A 23,200-nucleotide genomic window follows, 5' to 3' on the forward strand; every position below is an offset into this window, starting at 1 on the left:
AGATTAATATTTTAAACCAAACCACACTTAATTTTGTTAAATGTTTCATCCTTTCTGCTCTGTGTACACCAAACCAATTACAGACTCAAAGCAAATGAATTGCACATTGTCCTGGAGGGGAATCTTGGGGAGGGTTAGTGCCAGTCACAGAGAGTGCCCGGGGATGTACAAAATTGTCTCGCCACTTTCTGTCTGCTTAAAAATGGACCCACAGTGATAAATGTTCACTAGGTCAACCCAGGCTTTGTCGGTTTTGTAGTTATTATTATTCTTTTTTTATTATTGAGTATGGGACACCTTCTCGTTTTCCATGAAGCCTTGATATTTCTGTGTTGACACTAGTCACACACAAGGCTAGGTAAATTGAAAATCATCACAATTAAGTAATTAATTTCTCATGCCATGAACTGTGGCCCTAAACCATGGAGCTCTTGGCTTCCATATTGGATAGCGTAGGCACAGAACATTTCCAGCATCGGACAACAGTGCTAGATGTCTCAAGTCATAAAAAAGCCATGAGCTTCTTCTGGCTTTAAGATGTCATCCCTGTGTGAGGAATGCTGGTTGCCTTTCTTTTGAGAATAATGAAATGTCTGTGGATGAAGACTTGGGGAGAATCCGAGTGCTGAAGGAAGGAGAATCCCATTGAGCTGTGAACCTGGAAGGAGAAAAGCCAAACACAGCCCTCCATGATGTTCATCGTCCTGAGCTCCTGATGGTAGGGAGGAAGAACTTTGGAGTTGAAATGGATTGTATCTACCGTTTTAGCAACAATTGCTGGATTGCCGTTTGGCCTTTGGAGTTGAAATGGATTGTATCTACTGTTTTAGCAACAATTGCTGGATTGCCGTTTGGCCAGACCTTGACAAATTAACGAGAATGTTAGTCATCAGAATAAAAAGCTGAGTAATGGCAATGAATTCCATGCCCTTCAGGTGTAAATTGTGAGTCTTAACCCCTGTGGCCATTTTTTCCAAAGAAGATTCCATAGTGGTGATAGTTTTTTCTGAGCCCTGCCCTCAGTTTTTGAGAATTCACTTTGTCTTGAAATTAGGCCTTTGTCTTTACGTGAAGCCCAACAATGCAGTTCCGTGTCAAAATTACTTTTAGATTGTTTCCTTTTATTCATTTTTTAGGAAATAGCAAAAATCCAGGGAAAGAAGGAATCTTGTCTAGTTGCTGGATATGGCTTCTGTAGTTTCTGAAGGCCGGGTTTCTGTAGATTTCTAGGCTGAGAGAGAGACAAGCTGTTATTACAGTGCCAGCTAGAGTATACGTTTTAGTTCTGAATGGTGTCTAAAGTCAGCTTCTGCTAAGGCAAATGTAACCATTTGGTATAAAATCTTATTCTTCAAGGTGCCGAAGGATGAAAGTATATCACTTTGTTTCTTGAGATCAGTTAAAGTAAGGTTTAGTTCTACATTTTGGTATTAGATTTTCTTGTTGCCTTGAATTCTTGGATGTTTACTAAGTAAGTTTAAATGGTTTGTATTCTAATGAGCATGAACACACACACACACACACACACACACACACACACAACCTTAGAAGGCTCCATGTCCACGGAGCTATCTTGTAGACACAGTAGAAGATGGAGGTCATAATATTGGTGCCGCGTCTCGTGGGGCCGTGTCTTGGAAAGATCCCCAGGCAGCACGTGGTTGTTGATGATCTGGAAGGAGGAGCAGAACACGATGAGATGCAGGAGAACAGCTAGCTCAGCGTATCGCTCTTAGCAGCAAGAGGAGACAGTCATCCGGAAGTTGAGTTGACTCGTCCAAGTCCCACAGCTGCCTGATGCTAGCGGCTGAAGCAGGGCTCCACTTTGCTGTCTCCCCCTTTTCTCTAGACCTTTCCATTCAGCCCCGCTTAATGCTACAAGGTTTTTATAAAGCCGTGCCTTAGGTTATTGGATACCTAGCAAGTGCCTCTTGGGCCAGGACTGGCCAAGGGGGATGGGTTAGAGTCCTCTATGCCTTCCCTTGGGATCCCCTTGATAGGAGAATCCGAGATAAGCCTCCTTGGGGTCATTTCTGCTCTTCCATGGGCAAATCTTTGCCTTGGCGACTATTAACGTAAAACGAATGGATTGACTGCTGACTATAGGAAATAAATCTCTCCAACTTCTGACAGCGGACTTAGAAAAAAAGAAGAGATTAATTGGTTTTATTTAGTGGCTTATTGTTTATTGTGATAGCTATTAAAAATAGGTAACCAGAGGCTAATCACTGTTAATGGTCCCTTCACTATTAGAAAAATCAATTGTCACGGGATATAGCATATATTAATAAATTATTTTGTTTCTAATCTTCCATAACATTTTAAAAAGTGGACTCCTGAGAGAATTCTTTTCTTGAGGCACATTCTAAGGTCAGTGGTTACTACAAAGGCCAGATCTGGCAGGGGGACCTTTCTGTGTATATGAAATTTTAATGGCGTTCAAAGCATTATTTAATAACACGCACGTGCAATTATCAAGATTGATAAACTCCTTACCAAGGACGCTTCTATATATTTTTTGAAACTTGTTTGAGAGCAGTTAAATAGATTTCTAAATGTAAGTAATTAAAATTGTATAGTATTGAGTTATTGACCAATCCTGGACTATTAATCAAGCTAAAAAATTCTACAATCAGTGCTCAGCGCGCTGAAGCCTGGTAAAATAATAGTGTTGGTGTTCAGTGAGGCAAGTAGCCACAATTAAGCACTTCACTTGACAAATGAGCGGGTCCACTTTATTTTGCACTTAATTGAATCATTGTCCAGGCTCGCTCACCATTGTCTCCTGGCCCTTCGTTTTGGTTCCTGGTCTTTGGAGCTTGCGCATTTGCGGAAGGTAGAGCAATTAAGTCAGCATCTGCCACTGGCTTTCTCAAACTCAGCCAGGAAATATCTGGGCCACCAACCAGGACTTTGCCAGCGCCTTTGCCATCTCTCGTGACCAATTCTTAATTTTCCTCACCAGAATTTTAATAAACAAATGAGAGCACTGTCCAAGAATGATGTGCGGTAGCTGCTAAAGGGGCAAACTGCCCCAGGCTTTCCCATCCCTCCCCAGATTCTGCTTCAGTCAGCAGCAGAACTTACGCAGAGAAGACAGAATTTTAATCTATTTTATGAAAACCCCAAATTGATGTGCTTCTCCTGAGCTGGAAAGAATGCTCTCTGATAATCTTGCTAATTATCAGGTCCTCGTCACAACTTCCTTCCACTGCCCTCACATCACCGTCCTCCCTCCTGTAAACACAGTGACACCCCGTCATTTCTGTGCCGCTCTAAGTCATTGCTTGCCACCGAATTAAACTGGGGAGTTGAAGTTTAAAGAGAAGACCCGGGGTATAAATATTAGTGTGTGCGCATTTGTGTGAAGATTAAGCACAAGTCAGGATTGCTTTTATAAAGAGACAGATCTGGTTACACACCTGGGTTCGTCCATGAACTCTCCAGGGACCCCGAGTTGAGGTTGTATTTGCAGACCCCAAGGCAGTTGTGTATTTATTAAAACATGCAGGCAGCTTGCTGCCTTCTCTGCATGTTTATGCCAGGATCAAATCCCCACACCGTACAGTAACCTTGGCCTCGAGAACTTAATTCCTGAGAGGACAGTGTATCCCGTGTTTTCTGAACTGACAGAGATAGTAACAGATGCTCTCCCTGCCACAGAGGATTAGTGTGAAGATGAAAGTAGGTAATTGATGTAGCACTTTGAAGAGTTTCAAGTGCCACAGAATTAGGAGCAACAATTACATAGCTTCTCTTCTAATGTTCTGCTTAATGGAGCCCCAATGCTCCCAAAAGTGCGCTAATACTTGCCTCGGGTGGGGATAAAAACAAGAAAGTATGGGTTCTTGAAATGATATGGTTAATCCCGGAAAGGAATACTTGTTTGGGAATTAAAGTGCTTCAGAAGCTCTGTGAATTTTGTTCCCATGGCCCCATGTGCGGGTCTCAGGGGACCCTGCAGCCAGAGCCCAAGGGTGCTGTTTGGAAAACTGAGAAAATGTCACCAGAAAGCTCTGGCCCTTCACTCACGATGCTGATTTGCCCTGAATGACACAGACGGTAATGACCAGGCAGTCTCTTTATTTATTTCAGACCTTATCAGTGCGGTCACTGCTCCCAGTCCTTTTCACAACCGTCCGAGCTGAGGAACCACGTGGTCACCCACTCCAGTGACCGGCCTTTCAAGTGTGGCTACTGTGGTCGTGCCTTCGCCGGGGCGACCACCCTCAACAACCACATCCGAACTCACACTGGAGAAAAGCCCTTCAAGTAAGTAGAGCCTACCCGCAGAACCTCCTTTTCTCTCAAGCTGTGCAACCAGGGACACAGGACGATCTTTCTGGGTCTGTTTTCTCCTCAGAAAAATAAGAAAGTAGGAATAAGTCATTTTAAGATTCTTGCTAGTGCCCAAGGATCTATGTTTCTAGAGTTTAAGCCAGGAGCCCCCACAAGGTGTGCCACCTTTGGACCACCAGCAAGCCCATGACCATCAAGTGAGGTGACCCCGGTTTAGGACATCTAAAGAGTCATCCCTTGGGAAACCTGAATGTTTCAGGATTCTGGTGGATTCTGTCCTCCTCTTTTCCTATCTGTTCAAGTGGCTTAAATCTGTGATAGCAGCCAACTTGTAGGTTTCCGAGTTTGCTCTTCAGATCTCAGAATTACTGTGTTGGTGACACAAAACCGAATGAAACACAACCACACAGGGGGTACATCTGAATTCTTGAGGATTCAGAGAATGTGGAAAAAGGTAGGACTAAACTCCAAGGACTTTGCAAGGTAAGAGCTCCCCAGAGAGAGATTGTTCTAGATACAGCTCAATCATAAAAACAGCAGACATTTGAATCGTGCAAGATGGTCTGTTCCTTCACTCACTCATCTGTTTTTGTATGTGCTGTTCATTCAGCAAATATTTATTGAGTGTCTGCTTTGGTGCTGGGTACCCAGCTAGGTGTAAAAGATATAAAGGTGAATGAGATTCACTCCCCCAGTCTTCCACATCATTTATGGGGGAGCCCAATTAATAAGCAAATATTACAACATAGGATGAAAAGTATGAAAGTGAAGAACAGTAAGCTATATTCATACGGTGCTGCAGGGTAGCCCAGAAATGGGAGTTCTCTGTGCTGTCTGGTGGACATGATGTTTAAGATGGGTTTTGAAGGATGAGTAGGAGTTTTCCAGGCATACAAAGGAGAGAGGCATTTCTGGCAGCCCACACAACATGTGGAAAGGCTTGGGAGTGAGAACCAATACTTTTGACTTGGTGGGTTGTGTCAGAGGATCTTCCGGTGTCTCTGTGATCAACTCTTTTCTCTTCACCCCTCCACATATCTCTATTCATTTGCCATCTTGGTTTTTCCTGGCTGGGAAGGAAAATTTGAAGAACAGAGATGTAGACTATTTACTTTCTATAAGACAAGATCAAGCAAGAAGAGAAATAATTCAGGCAGTGGGAGACAAATCCACTTGCTCCGTCTCAGCCAACGAGTCTTTGTAGAGTCTAATAGCCCATGATCTCCCTTTTCGACTTGTTGGTGTGGTCTGTTGTTGTCCCGGTGTTCGGCCTGAGGCTCAGCTTGTCTCAGGGTAGCAGAGTCTGCTGGCCTGGGTCTTGCCTGCCTCGGTGTCTGCCACCAGAGGGAAGAACTCATAAAAGCTGTCATCTTCACTTACCTCCCCACAATTTAGTTACCTTTATTCATCATCCTTAACTAGTTTCATCATGGTTTAATTTATGATATTGATAATCAAATGAGTTTTAATTTTTGTCTGTGTACATGGGTGCAGGTTGTACACTGCACAAAAACTTTTGACTAAGGGGACAGGAAGAGGTCGAAAATCAAACCTGCACTGTACCAGCCAGGTTGGACCTTCTGGGGGTTCTGAGAGCCCAAAGGGACTGCTTTTTTGCAATCTACCCTAGGGGCCAGTGGTTAGCGCAGATGCTAGAGTTCCTGTCACAGGTGTTTTCATCCTGCACTGTGGACTTTGTCATTGCCCTCAGGCCTGACCCACAGATTCTGGCTTCATGACTGCTCTGGATGGGGAAAAGGGCAGTCACCCAAGTGCCAAGCCTTGGAGCAGGAAAGCTTCTCAAAAGCAAAGGTGCTGGAGGATTGACGATCCTTCTGGCCCCTTACGTTGGAGAGGGCAACCCGACGGAGAGAGTGCCAGGAATCAGATTGATTTTGATCTTGTTGCTCTGTAAATAGATTTTAGTAATTAATTGAAGAGGTTTCAGGGTCAAAATGGGAAATAGATTTCTATTAATGTTAAGGTGTTACTTATGTGTAACCTCGTTGACGCCACTCAATTTTTTTCCTCTAACATCCTGTTTTTGTCATGTTTCCAATAGAGTTGCCATTTTAACTTTAATTCATCAGATTAATATTTGAGGGGCTTTAATAATTGCATCTTTTTCCTTTCTTAAAGTATGTTTTTTGTGACCATCACCTAATTTCACTGAGAGAACAAATTAAGAAAATCATATGGTTTGGTTGAATTAGATTCTAGCTACACGCTCTAGTTCCTTCTGCTTCTACTCATATTCAGGTGGCTACATGCTGTATGTAGGGTGGGGTGGGTTTTATTTCTTTTGATTCATCAAATATATATTCCCAGGGGAGACCCAAGTGTATGGTCATGTAAATAGTGCAAGTTTTAAACATCTTCTAGGAAATGGAAAGCTCAGCCTTTCAGTATATACAATCAGACCATCCAGGATTGAACTATCCCAAGGGAGTTTTGGGAAGCTTCTCACCATAGCTCATGGATATCCATCCCACGGACATTTGTAAATATTATGAATATACCCTTTTTACAAGCTCATAAAAGAAACATTCAAAAAAACTTTTGTTGCCGATTAGTCAATAAAACGGATTTTGCCACAACAGTTAATTTTACTATTTCAACTAATGGGTATTGGCTTAAACAATGTTACAAAGGAGGGGAAGGACCTCATAAAGAGGTAGACCCCTAAAGTGTATGCCTCGGGCAGCTTCCACGGAGATGCCCCAAATGGCTCAGCCCCCAGATTGTCCCACCCACCATGGCCCCAGAGGCTTTCACAGAATTCGCAGGAGCCTGCCACAACAAGGGAGGGCCCTTTCCAACATCTGAAATCTTCTGCTGGGATGTGGGTGTCAGCAGATCAAGATTATTGCCATCCAAAGAAAGCTGGAGAAGATCTGGCATTAAGAGATCAGAGTCTCGGTCCAGGCTTTGCCTCGTGATCTGGTTGGCTGAGATCCCACCGGAATCCACTCCACCCCCAAAGCAGCAGGTTGGTCACTGGCCTGTTGGCAGGTGACTTGAATTTCTTGGTGGGACTGGAAGTCATTGACAGCAAAGGAACAAAAGCAAGGAAAAAGGAAGAATATTAATTGGCATCTCCAACTTACTCTTTCTAGTGAGGACTCCTTTCTCCTTCCCTGTTCCTAAACATAACCTCTGAAGATTTCAGACAGGCACTGCTCTCTGCTCTGCTCTGTCTAGATCCTTGTAAATTCCTCTGTGCTCAGCTTTGGAGCATGGGAAGACCAGGACTTTCCATATGAAAGGCTCTTCTCTGCATGTTTGTAAAAAGCAGGGGAAAATACTCATCAGTACATCTTTGCCTAAAGTAAAGAGTGGCTCATTATAAAATTAAAAAAAAAAAAATCCAAGGATATTCCAAAGAGCATCTGATATTTTTAAGAAGACTTAGGCAACAGAGCATATGAAAAGAGCACATCAGTAAATCGGCATTGAGCACTTTGTATCCCCAAGCCCTGCACAGGCTGGTTCAGTCCAAGACATATTTGGTGACAGGCCGCAGAGGCACAGAGGAAAGCTTCTTGAAGGTTTTCTTTGTAATGGAACTTGGTGTCATTTCGGCATCTGTCAATTTCCGCTGGTAATTGTTAGGCTCCCAGACCGATAATCCAGCCAACCATCACATAAAGCAAAGAATGACTTCAAATCTAAAAGGAAATCAAATCTAACTAAGATACCCAAACTGGTAGCGAGTTGGAGGCTTTCTATGTCCTGAAGTATTCAGATCTCTTTCCACTTCAGTGTCCCTGCGATAGCCCCTGGAAGCCTGTGACATCAGCGCAGAGAGGAAGACCCCTGCGCAGGAGCCTTCCTTTGCTCTTGGCTCATTACCCCCATCTCTCCTTCCTTCTTATTCTGCTATGCCGCATGAAGTTCAGGATCAGAGGCCCCCAGGCCCCCATCTGGGTTGGACCTCAGGGTTCATTAGATGCCAACTCAGACAAAGTCTAGCTCTGACTTGCCGCCCCAGGCTTTTGCATGAAGTATGACTTTCTGAGGAGTTTTATTCAACTATAAAAAGACCTCAGGAAGAGAACTTTTCTAAAATGAAAAGTAATGAATGTAAAATGGAGGCTCTTCCTTTATTTTAAAATAATATTTTTTTCAGGGCCCCTGGGTGGCTCAGTGGGTTAGGCCTCTGCCTTCTGCTCAGGTCATGATCTCAGGGTCCTGGGATTAGGTCCCGCATCGGGCTCTCTGCTCGGTGGGGAGCCTGCTTCCTCCTCTCTCTCTCTGCCTGCCTCTCTGCCTGGTTGTGGTTTCTCTCTGTCTGTCAAATGAATAAATAAAATCTTTAAAAAAAGAAAAAGAATATTTTTTTCTATCTATTTCTCTCCACTTTCATAGTGGGTTGATAAGAAACCAGCCCACACAGGTACACACATCTGCATGTGTTTTCATTCGCACTTGGAGGAGGTGACCCTGGAGGTGATTTTTCAGTGAGCATCTCGGGAGCCCGAAAGCGTGGACTTTGTAGATTTCCGATTCCGGGGGTGTAACTATCTGTGTGGCCACTTAGGCAAACAGCTAGAGAAAAGCCTAACTCGCCTCGGAAAGTCTCTGTCTAATCTAGGTATTTAATTATCACATAGAGACGTACACTTGGCCTTATATGAAGCACAGAACTTCCTATGTCTGATTCTTTTTTTCAAATACCCAGGATGAGAAGTGCAGAAACACAACCCCAGGTCAATGGTCTTTCCTTGTAAGTGTTCCAACAATTCTCTTTGAAGTGGATTCTAAAGCTTCAGAATTTTTTTTTTTTTTACAAAGTAATATAATAATGTGAAAGTTTCTCAGCCGTGAAAGGTAGTATATTTGGACACACTGATCCAGTAACTAATCAGTTTTCTAATAAACAATCAGCAATTCGCTAACATGTCATCAGCACCTCGGGAGGCTCTGGAGAGAGGATGAGCTGCCCATGGACGTTAATGAATACACCAAAAATCATTAGCTGATCAATACTTCTGAGTTATTTTCATTGAGCTGATAGGTCTGATACATTAAAGCTGACATTATACATTTGTCAAGATCACAGTGCAGTTTTTAACAGTGGAACAGGCTGCTAAAAATATTCCTGGGAAGACAATCAAAGAAACACAACTTCTTCACCCTGACACATGCAGCTGGCACGGGAGCCCTGGAAAATCCCGGTGTGACGGTCAAGCCCCCAGCCTCCCAACATTAAAAAATAGACAAGAACACCCCAAAGTGGAGGGACATGTTTTTTTTTTTTTTTTTTCCTTTTAGGTAAAGGCACTTTGTAGGGTGGACTAAAAAAAGTCGGGGAGGGAAGAGAGGACTATTCCCCAGATAACAGGGCATGTGGCACACAATGGAGTGGTGAAGGCTTTAGAGGTCTCGAGAGCTCTGCCCCAACCCCATAGCTCTGCCCCAACCCTCAGGGACCTGAGACCGAAGGTTGTGTTATTTTCAAGAGGGACAAGTATCTGCAGGGCTCCTGAATATCCTTTTCTTCAAAGGATTGAGGAGAAGACATTAAGGGGATGATGTGGTGGCCACAGTACCTCACCCCCCCAACTGCCGCAGGTCTCGGCCAGTGCTCCAGGCAGCCCAGATGTGGAGGGCAGTGACAAGAAGGCACAGTTTGTGCCAGCTTGCTGCACTAGTTTGCGTGTGTGCATAACCAGAGACAACCAGCCAGGAGTCATAGCCACCGCGGGAAAGCTGGAAGCCACCACTGGACGTGTGTGCACATGCACACGTGTTAGTTTCTTTGTGGCTTGAGCAGCCATTGAACTAGTGAGTAGGTTGCGTGGGAGATGGGTCGAACTCAGCATCGCTAGGTTACAATTTTTTTGTTGTTGTGTAAGTTGAAGACAGGAGCTTTTCCAGAAGGAGGATGCCAGTTTTCTCCTCATCAGACACACTGACTCCCTAATTATGGCTTCCAGGGTCATTCTTGCCTGTACCTTTTCGGGAGGTGGATTTCTTCTGGCTGATGGTGAATTCGTCTCTCTCCAACCCCACGCTATAGACAACTCTTTTAGCCTCCCCCCCCCCAATTGTGGCTGCTTGGTGATACTTGTACACCAAAGCAGCCACCCACCCCCACTGCCCATAGTCACGCAGACTGACTTCGCGCTCCCTCCGCCGTCCACATTCGGAGGGGATGGCCCTTGAGCCGCTGTGCCTGCTCGGAGGACAATTCCCCGATTTTAAATTAGCAGCAGGTGAAATTCTATTTGTCGTCCATTTCTCTTTGGGGTTACGGAGCAGAAAACTGCAGACAAGCTGCGGCTTTGATGGCTCACTCCTAAAAATCTCTTTTTGTTCTTTATCTATTTGAACTGACAGTGATCAGAGCTGCAGCAGGACAGGGCTCTCTGGAGAAATCACCTTCCCCCTGCCTATTGACAGATCCCTCTGTTCCGCACCAGACGGGCTTTGTCCCGTCCTGGCCCTCCGGGCCTGGGAAGGAGCCACCAATTAAACCTCTCGAGCCGGTAAAATCGGAAGCCACTTTGGAGTGTCGGTTCTCATTAGGCAGGATGAGAGGAAGCCCATCACCCTGCAGGCCCCACTCCCCGGTCTCAATTTTCTCTCTTGCCTCCACTAGGTGCGAGAGGTGTGAAAGGAGCTTCACGCAGGCCACGCAGCTGAGCCGGCACCAGCGGATGCCCAATGAGTGCAAGCCAATAACCGAGAGCCCAGAATCAATTGAAGTGGATTAACTGATTGACTGGTTGGAATTAAACTGCAAGGGAAGTCATGATTAAATGTCATGGACACTTAAGCAAAACCAAAGATTTCCTCTGAGCAACTTTCAATCAGTCCCAGAAAACCAAAAGCAGTAATAAAATAAGTAAGATGTTAAGAGATATTGATCCTGGCGTGGAAGTCCGACCAGGACAGAGATTATTTATTTATGACTAGGGATGAGACTCGTTTCAGTGGATGACTGACCTGGGACCACTCCCGTGTCCGGTCCCACCGTGTATTTGCTTTGTTTCTAAAAAGCTTTTTTAAACTGTTATTTAATACCAAAGGGAGGAATCCTGTGGGTTCTTCTGCCCACGCTTGTGACTGGGAATGCACAGGGACTTCTTTCTCATTGCACCTTTTTTTAGTAGCATGATTCAAGGGGACCCATTGTAGGGCAGCTCCCCCCAACCCCCCCTTCCTGCCTCTTGGGTTCAAGGTGGGGAGGGGGCCGATGCGGCTTCCCCGCCGGACCGTGGAACCAGACGCCAGAGCCTCCACTAGGTCAATGCCACCGTGGGCCCCGAGGCTGGTGCGTTTCTGTGTTTTCCTACGCACTTTTTATGCCACTCCTTCCCTCCGCCGGCCTGGTCTTGATGCAGATGAGCCTGGAAGAGGCAGAAGATGGTTCGGTTTCAGAATTCAAGGAGAAGTGGGGACCTGCCTTTGGCCTGTCAGGATCTCAAAAACATTGAAAATGTACAGAGCTTCATAATACAGTATATTGTTCCGAAGCAGCTAGTCGAGAAGAGTTTGTTTTCAGTACCGTTTTAGCTTAAAAAAACAAAACACAAAAAATAAAGTTCTTCGGTCTGAAGCTGAAATAGAAGGTATGAGGCTTCAAGGAATTTTTTTGTTGTGTCTATGAAGGTGTTGAATGTGTGAGCAGGACGGGTGCCCAGCCCCATTGCCAGCGCCCTGTGGAGGCCCTTTCCTCTTCCTTCCTCCCGTAGGTGAAGCCTGGGAGACCCCTTTCCTCCCTCTGCAGTGTCAGGGGAATGTTCCTGCAAAAATAAGGGACAGGAGCCCAGTCCAGGAAACAGTGAGAGGAGCCATCCCAGAGGGTTGGGATGAGAACAGACCGCGTGGGAACTGCTCCTTTTATCCATTGGAATTACCTTGTCCTCTCCTCTGGCCCCTGACAAGGCTCTTCCTTCATCATTAATCTGTTGAAAGAGGAGGGATGGTGTCCATAATTTCACTGTTTGGTTGAGTGCAAGGAAAGCGAGTGAACTTCAGCTGGTCTTTGGGCAGCCTGACGGTCGTGCCCAGTCCCTCCAGGGCACATCCCACAGAATGATCTATTACCTGAGAAGAACCGGCCACTCCTGCCAGCATCACAGCAGGGACAGCATGCACCTTGTAGATGCCCTGATCACCCGACAGCGGGACACAGTCTTTTAAGAAACTCCCTTATCTTTTAGACCTCCCAGGGTCTTCCCGTAACAAATACATGAGACCCAGAACTCGCTCCTGGAAGGCAAGGGTACTTTGTGGTTCACTCTACTTGGTCTTCATGGATTTGGCTCTCAGAACATCTTCCTTCCCTTCTAAGTTTGCTTCTCCATCCCTTAGCACCCAAGTGTCCCATTGAAAGTGGAGGAACACAGGGCCTCGTCAATTACATTTGTAACTTATTTATATATATGTTGTCAAAAAACAAAACCGAATCGAGGCAATTTGAAGATCTGATTGACTTTATTAAAGGATTCCTGAATTGGGCCATGTCCTAGCTTGCCAGTTCCCAGGAGTTGGGAGTAACTGAGTAGGAGGTTTTTATAGGAGGGAGGGTTGGGCAAGAAAGGTACCAGCAAAAGAAAAGGAAGGATTCTTTCAGGCCAGGACATCATCTTTTTTTTTTTTTTTAAAGATTTTATTTATTTATTTGACAGACAGAGATCACAAGTAGGCAGAGAGGCAGGCAGACAGAGAGGAGGAAGCAGGTTCCCTGCTGAGCAGAGAGCCCGATGTGGGGCTCAATCCCAGGACCCTGGGATCATGACCTGAGCCAAAGGCAGAGGCTTAACCCGCTGAGCCACCCAGGTGCCCCAAGACATCATCTTTTGGGGGAGAAAGGGGCCTGCAGGATTTTTCTCATGCAGGTTACCTCGCTAATGTAAGTCAGACATTCCAGATTGACTCTTAAAGGGTCATGTTTGTGGGACAGGTTAAAACTGTAATTAAGTCTTGGTGGGCTCTCCTAGGGGCCAGATGGCTCCATTTGGGGCTTGTTATTTCTCTTTTCCACAATATATTTATATCTCAAAATAATCTGTAATGTTGTGGGCTCCAAAGAGGGATTGGAACAATCCCGATCCCCATGGTCCAAGATAACCTAGAACATTCCCTCCTTGCATTCTTTTTGGTTTTTTGTCCTGGAACTCCAGCATTCTGTGCTCCTATGTAACCATTGCTGATAGAAGTGTTCCGTCTGGTAGATTGGAATGTCTTCTGTTTTATAGCTCTTTGTCTCAAACGATGGAGACCTTTGCCGAAAATGTGTACCATTGGGAAGGGTGGAAAGAACATGGAGCCATACGAATCCAAAACCTGTAAGAAAGTGTCAGATCGGCTATACAGACGAGTAAGCTGTTCTGTTGATTAAGGCAGAAGCATTTGGTTGTACGTTTTGAACGTGACGATGTACAGGGACGCACCTGTACGTCCCTAACAGTTTCTTCCAGTGAGAACAATCAGTTCTGCCGTTTGCCATATTTCACTCTTCGAGAGAAATGCACTCTTCTCCTTTCCCGTGGTCTCCACGTGCAGAAATTAGAAGATTTCACTCCTCCCTTGGTGTCTGCCACGGTAACTTTCCATAACAGTGGTCTCTGTCACTCTTCGTGGTCTTGCCAGCTGATCCCAAGGTCCCACTTAGTATGGCGGTAGCTATGGCGGTAGCCTTTTTAAACCAGAAGGTTCTTCTAGCTTTCTCCCCCCATTTAAGCTTATTCCCACCCCACCCCCATTCCTGCTTTCTTAGTAAGGCAGACTTTTGGCCTGTATTTCCCACCAAACTTGGCCAGAAGTATTTTCTCTTTAACAAATAGAAAATCGGGGACACTCCTAATGGTCACGTTGCTAAGCCATTGCCAGTTTCTAGCAGACTAGCTTCGGCTGTCTGTCTGTAAGACAGGTCTCCACTTGTACATTGACTTAGAGTCCTGAAGCAGGTCTTGACATTGTTTGGGTCCCAGAGGCTTTTACGTGAAGTATGTACTGAAATAGGGGTTTCTCCTTAAAATCTCCCAACTGTCGCTTTAGTGTTTTTGTTTAAAAATTGGCAGATACGGGACACGTGGGTGGCTCAGTTGGTTGAGCGGCTGCCTTCGGCTCAGGTGATGATCCCAGCGTCCTGGGATCCCGCATTGGGCTCCTTGCTTGGCAGGGAGCCTGCTTCTCCCTCTGACTCTGCCTGCCACTCTGTCTGCCTGTGCTCACTCTCGCTCGCTCTCTCTCTGACAAATAAATAAATAAAATCTTAAAAAAAAAAAAAAATTGGCAGATACTCACACAGGACCTGAAAATGGGTGGCAGAAACTGCAGTCACAAAGATTTGCCCGTTTCCCTTATTAGCAACTTCCTAATTCATGACAGCCTAAAGAGAGTAAAAGCTCTGAATGACTGAGATGGGGGGGGGGGGAGGCTATCTGCTGAATCGGTGTTTGACTCCTGGCGGATTCCCTGTTTGCTTTCTTCTCTCCAGGGTGAATATTTCTCCCCCCAGAATAAGATGTACCATCCTCACACATGCTCATTTGTCTAGCTAAGAGTCTGAGCCAAAGGGTAATGCCAAGTAGGGCTGCAAACATCACATTTCTAGAAAAATCTCGGTAACCTCAAGTAAGGCCAAATATTTTCCCCAGGAAATGTGCATGATTTTTTTTTCTTAAAGATAAGCTCTTTGTTTTGATTGTCTTTATCTTTAAAAGTGACTTTTTTTTTAAAGGGGGGGATATACTTTTACATAGTTATCGTGTGGATAATTCAAGTTGTAAACCTACATCTTGCAGAATTTGTATAATTTGATTCAGTTAAATATTTATTGAACATCCATTCAAATGCAGCCATTTGGTGGGGAAAAGAAAGACTTCCGGTGTAACAACAGAAAAAGATTATGTTACCACTTCTCTCCTCTGAGGGCTTTATAGTTTATTGTGTTGTATCTTGGGAAAGCTTGATTCGAATCTGGATATACAAAGATTTACTAACACTTGCCAGCTCGTGAATTCTTTGCATCAGTTGCCTCATTCCTCATTTCATTCCTTTCCTCAACACATATTTAGTGAACTCTTCCTTGAGATAAAGATCCCATTTTTGGTGTTCGCTTTCAGTGGCATCATGTAAGCAACCGTTGGCGGGAAAATGTGATTCTCCTTGTAAGTGGCTGGCTTGTGGCACAGGGATTGTAGTTTTCTACGCTGTTATTTTAGTGAAGTCCCAGAGATCGCTGCATCTGAGAATCAGAGAGCTGCAAACATAGCTAGAGACCAGAAGGTAGCGTATTTCAAGACAAATGAAGATATGCCACTACCTTGTCTTTGGTTGGTCCACTGGGCCAGTGGTTATTAGCGTCCGTGTCAAGATACCAAGACTAGAGTCAGAGTGTTAGGGATTTGATGACCCTTTTCTACAGTGACAAAGGCTGTGGACAAACAGGGACGGGGTGGAGTGGCTCAGGGAATGAACCATGCAGACCTGGTGTGGCTCCAAGAAGCCTCATGGGTGACGAGACTTGACCATGCAGCCCCTGTCCTCAGCCCACACCCCAGGGTGTGGCTATGGGACTCTCAGAGGTGGGGGCCCCTCAGTTCTACTCAGGCATTTCAGAAAGCAAGTCAGCCTGGATATTTGCCTCTGGTTTATGGAGAGCAGTTGTTTGGTTAAGTTTGTTCTTGAGCCTCACCGTCTAGCTCTCAATGCAGCTTCCTCTTCAATGGCGACATGTTTCAGGGCTCCAGGTCTCTGGTGCATCATTGCAAAACGAATTGGTAGCTATTAGTTGTAAGAGTTGTATATGTAAGAAGCTACTATTTCATTGGTTTTCATGGTAGAAGTAGCATCATTACTGTATTTGCACTGTTTTAAAAACCCAAACCCATGTATCTTCCGAGGTGTTGGAAATGGGAAACCTGGCGCATCTCACAAAAGCAGGGCCTTTCTGGAACAGCACGGGGTCCGTGGGTCCCTCTGGGCAGGCCCAGCAGCCTCAGGGCTCCGAGTGAGTCTGTCATTCTCTTACAAAGGCCACCTGCACAGAAGTCAGTCACGTTTTCAGAAATGTTCCTCTTTTCCTTTCTGGTTGTGGATTTAATTTTATTTCCCATAACATTTAGTGATTCCTGACATCAAATCTGGAAAGATCCTAGGAGATAAATTTCTTTAAGTGAGAAACGGCACATTCCAGAAATGTCATTCATTTGTCAGGAGCCTTTCAAAAGGCGAAGAGGTTTGGAGACATTTTACGAAGTGACATGATGTTTGCGTACTTACCCACCCGAGAGTCTGAGGTTTCCCCATCACTGATACTTACCTGAACTACCACAGAATAACAACATGGAGTCCCGGGAAGATCCATATTTCAGGCCTCTCAAGATTAAATTCTGGGGGCGCCTGGGTGGCTTAGTGGGATAAAGCCACTGCCTTCGGCTCAGGTCATGATCTCAGGGTCCTGGGATGGAGCCCCGCATCGGGCTCTCTGCTCAGCGGGGAGCCTGCTTCCCCCTCTCCCTCTGCCTGCCTCTCTGCCTACTTGTGATCTCTCTCTGTCAAATAAATAAATAAAATCTTTTTTTTTTAAGATTTTATTTATTTATTTGACAGAGAGAGATCATAAGTAGGCAGAGAGGCAGGCAGAGAGAGAGAGAGGAGGAAGCAGGCTCCCCGCTGAGCAGAGAGCCCGATGCTGGACTCGATCCCAGGACCCTGAGATCATGACCTGAGACGAAGGCAGCGGCTTAACCCACTGAGCCACCCAGGCGCCCCTAAATAAAATCTTAAAAAAAAAAAAAAGATTGAATTCTGCAAACCCAACGATCATCTATCAGGGACAACTGGCCGGGGAGAGCCAGACTGGGAAGGATATTGCTTTACCTGCAGAAGCCTTGCCACAGGTGGTTAGCCTGTAACTTGTGGTTGTGTTTAACGTCGAAAATATTTATTTAGTTTCTCCTTTTAACTAATGGATGTCAGCTATTTCACCAGATCAATATAAAAAGCGACAAGAAACAAAAATATGTCAGAAAACAGGGCAAAGACGTAAAACTACTGAACTATTTTCCCTCTGTATCGAGATGCTACCGTTGTGCTTAAAAGAACTCTGTTGAGGGGCACCTGGGTGGATGGCTCTGTTGGGTTAAGCGCCTGACTCTTGATTTCGGCTCAGGTCATGATCTCAGGGTCATGAGATCTAGCCCCGCATCGGTCTCTGCACTACTTAGGATTTCCTCTCTTCCTCCCCCTCAGCCCTTCCCCCACCTTTAAAAAAAAGAATCTTAAGCAAATTGTAATAGAAAAATGAAGTGAGCTTATTCTCCAGTTGTTGACAGGGATACTGAGAGCAATGTACACCGTGTCATCACTGTCAGGCACTGTTAGCTGCTTGACATGGATTATCTGATTTAATCCTCAGTATCTGTACAACCAAGATACTATCATTATCCCATTCTCATATGTACTTCATCTTAGCAGCTTCTTTACCCTGCCGCCTGCTCCCCTTCCCTCCTGCTCTAAGACCACACACCAGGGCCACCTGGGTGGCTCAGTAGGTTAAGCCTCTACCTTCTGCTCAGGTCATGATCTCAGGTCCTGGGATCGAGTCCAGCATCGGGCTCTCTGCTCAGCGGGGAGCCTGCTTCCCCGTTTCTGCCTGCCTCTCTGCCTACTTGTGATCTCGCTCTGTCAAATAAATAAATAAAATCTTTAAAAATAATAATAAAACCACATACCAATAATTATTTTTTTACAAGGAAAACTTTCTTTATTCAAGCTTCTTTTTGAGAATGAGAGCTCTGTCAAAGGAAAAGACAGAACCATCCTGTGTTTCTAAAATGCGTTTCTGAAAGCAATGCTGAGATACTCTTAAAAGACATACATGGTAGTTGCTGATTTTGTAATCACCAAACCCCTGCTGTTGGACGGCAGAATTTCAAATATCCCAATGCTGGCCGCCATTGTTTTTGTTTTTTCTAAACATGCAACTAAAATTCTGTGTTCAAAGAAAAAAAAAATCCTCTCAAGCATGCAATGCACATGGGAGCCAAATGGCCACCGGCAATAAGGCAGATTATGTTGGGCACTGGCCAAGAGAGAGCTAGGCTAGAGCACTATTGACAGGCGAAAACACATCCTGAGCAGGGCTAAGCGAAATCTAGTTTTCTTTTGTTCTGAGGAAATGCTAAGTGAGTTACTTTTCAGGCATCAGTGGAGTAATTATGTAGTCGTGTCCATTAAGAATATGAGCTTATGTGGTTAACCTGTTGGTTTAGAGCAGTGAGGTAGAAAGATTGGAGTCCTTATGGCTTTGGTCTGTCAAAGGCACAAACAACGGAGTTCAGGTACTCGGGAGCCAGGTCACGTTCTTAGGCCCAATCTAGAGACTATTCGTGAGGCGTGTTCAGAAAGTTGACACAATTTCTTCACGAACTGCCTTTCTGGCAAAGCAGTTCTTGACCATGCCATTGAAACCACAACGTATGCTACTTTTTTTGTGAATTCAGATTCTAACAGGCTTATTTGTTTGTCAAAAGGATGAACACGTTTTCCCCATCAGTCAGACCTGGTGGGTTCCAGCTGGTATCTCCTTTCTTTTGAACCATCTCTGTTGGTGTCTTTCTACCTCTAAGCTTGGCATATCACTCCTGACTGAAAACAATCCTAATAGAAACTTCAGCCAACTGAAAGGGTGGTCTCTACAGCAGAACTCTTTTTGTCTGTTGTGTTTTTTTTGTTTTGTTTTTTGTTTTGTTTTTAAATCATGTCACGGCAAGTGATCACCACATGTGAGGGAGAGCAGCCATTTAGACTGAATGTCTGCCTCCTCACACTGTTGATTCCCCCAGTCAAGCCTTGTCTAAAAAACCAAGCCTCATAGACTCCCTTTCTCTGAATGAACCAGTATGCCTATTTGAGTGTTTCCCGACTGGGAGAGAATGAAGTAGCAAAACCAGAGGCAAAATTCTTCTCCTGGGAAGTTCTAAGTACTCTGTGAAAGACGCTGCCTCTGGTATAATCGTGAAGGCCCAGGTGGTAACTTCGACATTAAGAATTTTGGCTCACATCAACAGACTTATTTTGGAAACCTGATGTCCCCAAGTTAATTTATTTTGTTCTCTTCAGGGAAGGCTTCCAGCTTTGTAGCAAGCTAACAGAAGTGTTAGATATTTAAGTGTTATGAGGGCACTGTGTCAACTTCCTGAATATGCTAATTTTAAATTTCTTGTGAAAAAAAATTTATTGTGAATGCTCCCTCTTGGAATAGAAATATGACTCTCTAACTTCTCACCAAATAAAATGTTAGGGGTAGTGCTTCTTTTGGGTTCTTCTTTTTGAGTTTGGAAAGTTTAAACAAGTCAGTCAAGAGAATGAGGAGAAGCTCACTGTGGTGTTGAAAATTTGTTGTAAGAGCCCTTGATATGACCGCTTGCCCTTAGAATGGTCAACAATTTGTTTATGTATTTAAATCTTATTAAATTCACATCTAAAACAAACAAACAAACCACTACAGGGCGCCTGGGTGGCTCAGATGGTTAAGCGACAGCCTTCCGCTCAGGTCATGATCCTGGAGTCCTGGGATCGAGTCCTGCATCAGGCTCCCAGCTCCACGGGGAGTCTGCTTCTCCCTCTGATCTTCTCCCCTCTCATGCTCTCTCTCATGGTCTCTCTCTCAAATAAATAAATAAAATCTTAAAAAAAACAAAACCAAAAACACTACAAAGGACCAATGAGATCATCCCTGCAGCTGTATTCTTATGATAGAATCTGTTGGGGTTACATTATGTTTAAATGAAAAGCAGGCACACACTTAGAGATAATCGGCCAAGGAATGTAAATATATTTGATGCATAAAACACTCCTGCACTGACTTGATCTGCCCATGGGTTCTGCCTTCCCAGTCCCACATTGGTCATTTTCCCAAGGGCAAGCTCTTCGATTCCAGAGTCAGTCAACAAACTGATTCAGTAGTAGATATCAACAGATTCTTCTTGGGAAAGTGTTAGCTAGACATTGGGATGAGGTAGTTTGTGGAAGTCGCTAGCAGAAAGACTGTCATAACTCAGCCCTTTGGTTTAATTTGAGTATTTCTGAGGTTGTTTTTTTCCTCATTCCTCCTCCTCCTGCTGCTCCTCGAGTGGGGAGCCTGACCCGAGGCTTGATTCCAGGGTCCCAAGATCATGACCTGAGCTGAAGGCAGACACTTAACCGACTGAGCCACCAGGTCCCCCAGAATTCTCAGTTTCAAACAAACTATATAATAAATAATTAGCATGTAATAAATATATTAAAGCATGGAGTAATCTTACAAGACCTCCTATCAGTTTTCCCTGCCTTCACGTAGCCAGTGGGTATACATGCACACACAACAATTATATGAGATACCAATTTTATCTGTAACATCCTTACTAAAAGAATTTCAAGCTTCCATACGCATTCTCTTAGTTTTTACTATCCTCTTTCCCAGTGTAAGGGGTTGAATGGTACCTGTCCCCCAGCCCCTGACCAAAAAGTAGGGGAAAAAAATGTCCACCCAGACCTGTGAACGTGACCTTACTTTGGAAAAGCGTCTTCGCAGATGTAATTAAGGATATCAAAATCGTCCTGGTTATCCAGGAAGGTCCTGAAGCTGAAGGTGCACAGAGCAGGCCATGTGAAGACAGAGACAGAGGTTGGAGACTTGTATCCACAAGACAAGGAATGCCTGGAATCCCCAGAAGCTGAAAGAGTCAAAGATTCTCCCCTAAAGCCTTGGGAGGAACCATGGCCATGTTTACACCTTGATCTCAGACCCCTGAAGCCCCCAGATTCTTTTTGCGCTAATTTGTTACTGCAGACATAGGAAACGAATATACTCTGTAGTTCCTAACCAAGCTTCTTGCAAACAGTGAAGGAGCAGTCAGATTTATCTTTGGGAAATTCTCTCACCAAGATCATTTAATTTGCTTATATTCTTATCAGCCAAAGAAGTCTTGTGACTTTTGCCGTGCAGAATGACAGCATTCTGTCATGATAACCATTCCTAAGTTAATGAAGTACCTGCATCTTTATGGAATCTGTGTTCTGCTGACTCTCGGGATCAGCAAGCTTTTTTTCAGACTTTGGCTAAACATTCTTTGCTTTTCAGACTTCTGTCGTTTATAGGGAATATAACAGAAAAGAGCCTATGTGTAACCCACTGGTTTTAGGTATGTTTCAAAAGTTATACATTTGCAATAATAAAATTTGAAAACTCAAAATAATTTTTTAATGTAAACTATGGGAATAATAACATATTCTCCACGTTGTCTTCCTGGATATCTTGAGGCATAGGTCTGCTTCTGTCCCTGATTGGATGTTTCTTTTTCTCCTTTTTCATTTAGAAACATTTAATTCCAATTTTAAGTTGGAATAATAAAATTTTAAATTTATATAATCAAATAATAAAATTTTAAACTCAAAATAATTTTTTAATGTAAACTATGGAAATAATAACATTTAAATGAAGTCTTTCTCCACATTGTCTTCCTGGATATCTTGAGGCATAGATCGGCTTCCATCCCAGATTGTAAGGTGGAATATCTTAGCACACATCATGTCTACTGATTCGACAAACATTTATTTTACAACAAGCATCCTGGACCAGGCCCTGCCTCCAGTGCTTTACTGTATTGCCTAACTTAATCCTTTTAGCAGCTCCACACAGATCAGAACCGGGAGGTGGAGGTGGGCATTCTAGCTCTGGATCGGCATTCTAGATCATGACCCATGCAGATGATTGTTGCTCCACACTTCACGTCATAGTTATTATGTGACACCCACAGTGCCGTTTGAAAAGGGAGATTTTCACTGGCACGTTTTGCTTTCTCGCCAAAACACGATTAGCAGTCAGGGAATACATAGCTGGCTTTCCAAATTTACCAGCAAAGGTGTGACTTGTTTTGCTGTAGGACACCCCTTTAAATAATGTCTCTGTACTTTTGGTCTCCCTGAGGCCCCAACAGCATGTCTGGTAATCTTTTACTGTCAAAATTATTCTGTACTTGTTCTAGAAAAGTGCTGGTGGCTTTTTGGAAAGATGCTTGCACTGTGTTTATGAATAAGGGGAAGGCTTGAGATGCTTCCTAACTGATATGATAAAATTTCATACCATAAGGTACTTGAGAGGGGGTAAATGGATAGACGATCATACGAAATCTTATTTTCAGATATTTTATACTGGGATTCATTCATCCTCGCCCATATAGATACATATTTGCTATTGGTACTTCAGTCCTGGTGATCAGTTACATTCATTCATGACATTATCCTGAATTGTGGTTTTTTTTGTTTGTTTGTTTTTTGTTTTTTTACTTCTTTTGCACTTTAGCATATCTGCCACTGTGGAGTTAGTGTGTGTGTGTGTGTGTGTGTGTGTGTGTGAATTGGTGATAGAATGAGGCATAATTGAGAAGCATCAGAGGTCAGAGTCCATAGTCTCAAGCCAGTTTGCCTGAGGTCACATGCCATATCCAATGCTTAAAAATTAGGTGACCATTAGCTAGATACATAATTTCTCTCTGACTCAGTTTTCTCACCTATAAAATGGGGATAGTAATAATACATGCCTCCTGGGATCAGTCTGAAGAATAAATGTATTCACTCAAAACAGTGTCTGGCATATACTAAGTGCTTTGTAAATATTTGCCATCTAACCAATAAAAATGTATGTATAACAAAAATGAAAAATACAGATTTAGATTTTATAAATGTGAATGTACAAATATCATGAAAGATCAGCCTCCTGTTACCTGAAAGGTACCCATGACAGTTTAGCTACCTGTCATCCTAGTGGTGGGTGTGTAATATTTAAGAATATAATGGTTACTAAGAACAGAAAGGGAATTTTGCAAAAGCCATCATCAATGTTACATTGGCCATTTGTGCCCTGAATCTCAACAAAGTTGTCTCCGTACCTTTTGCA

The 23,200-nt window shown here is 44.0% G+C and overlaps 1 protein-coding gene across 2 annotated transcripts in view; it reads left to right on the top strand.

The window, feature by feature from the left end:
* The window catches only part of PRDM6 (PR/SET domain 6), a 102,243-nt gene extending 89,532 nt beyond the window's left edge, over positions 1–12,711 (top strand). For both annotated transcript variants that reach the window (XM_045081417.1, XM_045081418.1), the window contains 2 exons: positions 4,096–4,272; positions 10,904–12,711. In XM_045081417.1, the coding sequence (XP_044937352.1) occupies positions 4,096–4,272; positions 10,904–11,018 (292 nt within the window). In that variant the 3' untranslated portion in view covers positions 11,019–12,711. The remainder of the gene's footprint in view (positions 1–4,095; positions 4,273–10,903) is intronic.
* The last annotated feature ends 10,489 nt before the right edge of the window (positions 12,712–23,200 follow it).

The sequence above is a fragment of the Mustela putorius genome, unplaced genomic scaffold, assembly GCF_011764305.1.
Source record: "Mustela putorius furo isolate JIRA1106 unplaced genomic scaffold, ASM1176430v1.1 tig00000561_pilon_pilon_pilon, whole genome shotgun sequence".
In the NCBI taxonomy this organism is placed as follows: domain Eukaryota; kingdom Metazoa; phylum Chordata; class Mammalia; order Carnivora; family Mustelidae; genus Mustela; species Mustela putorius.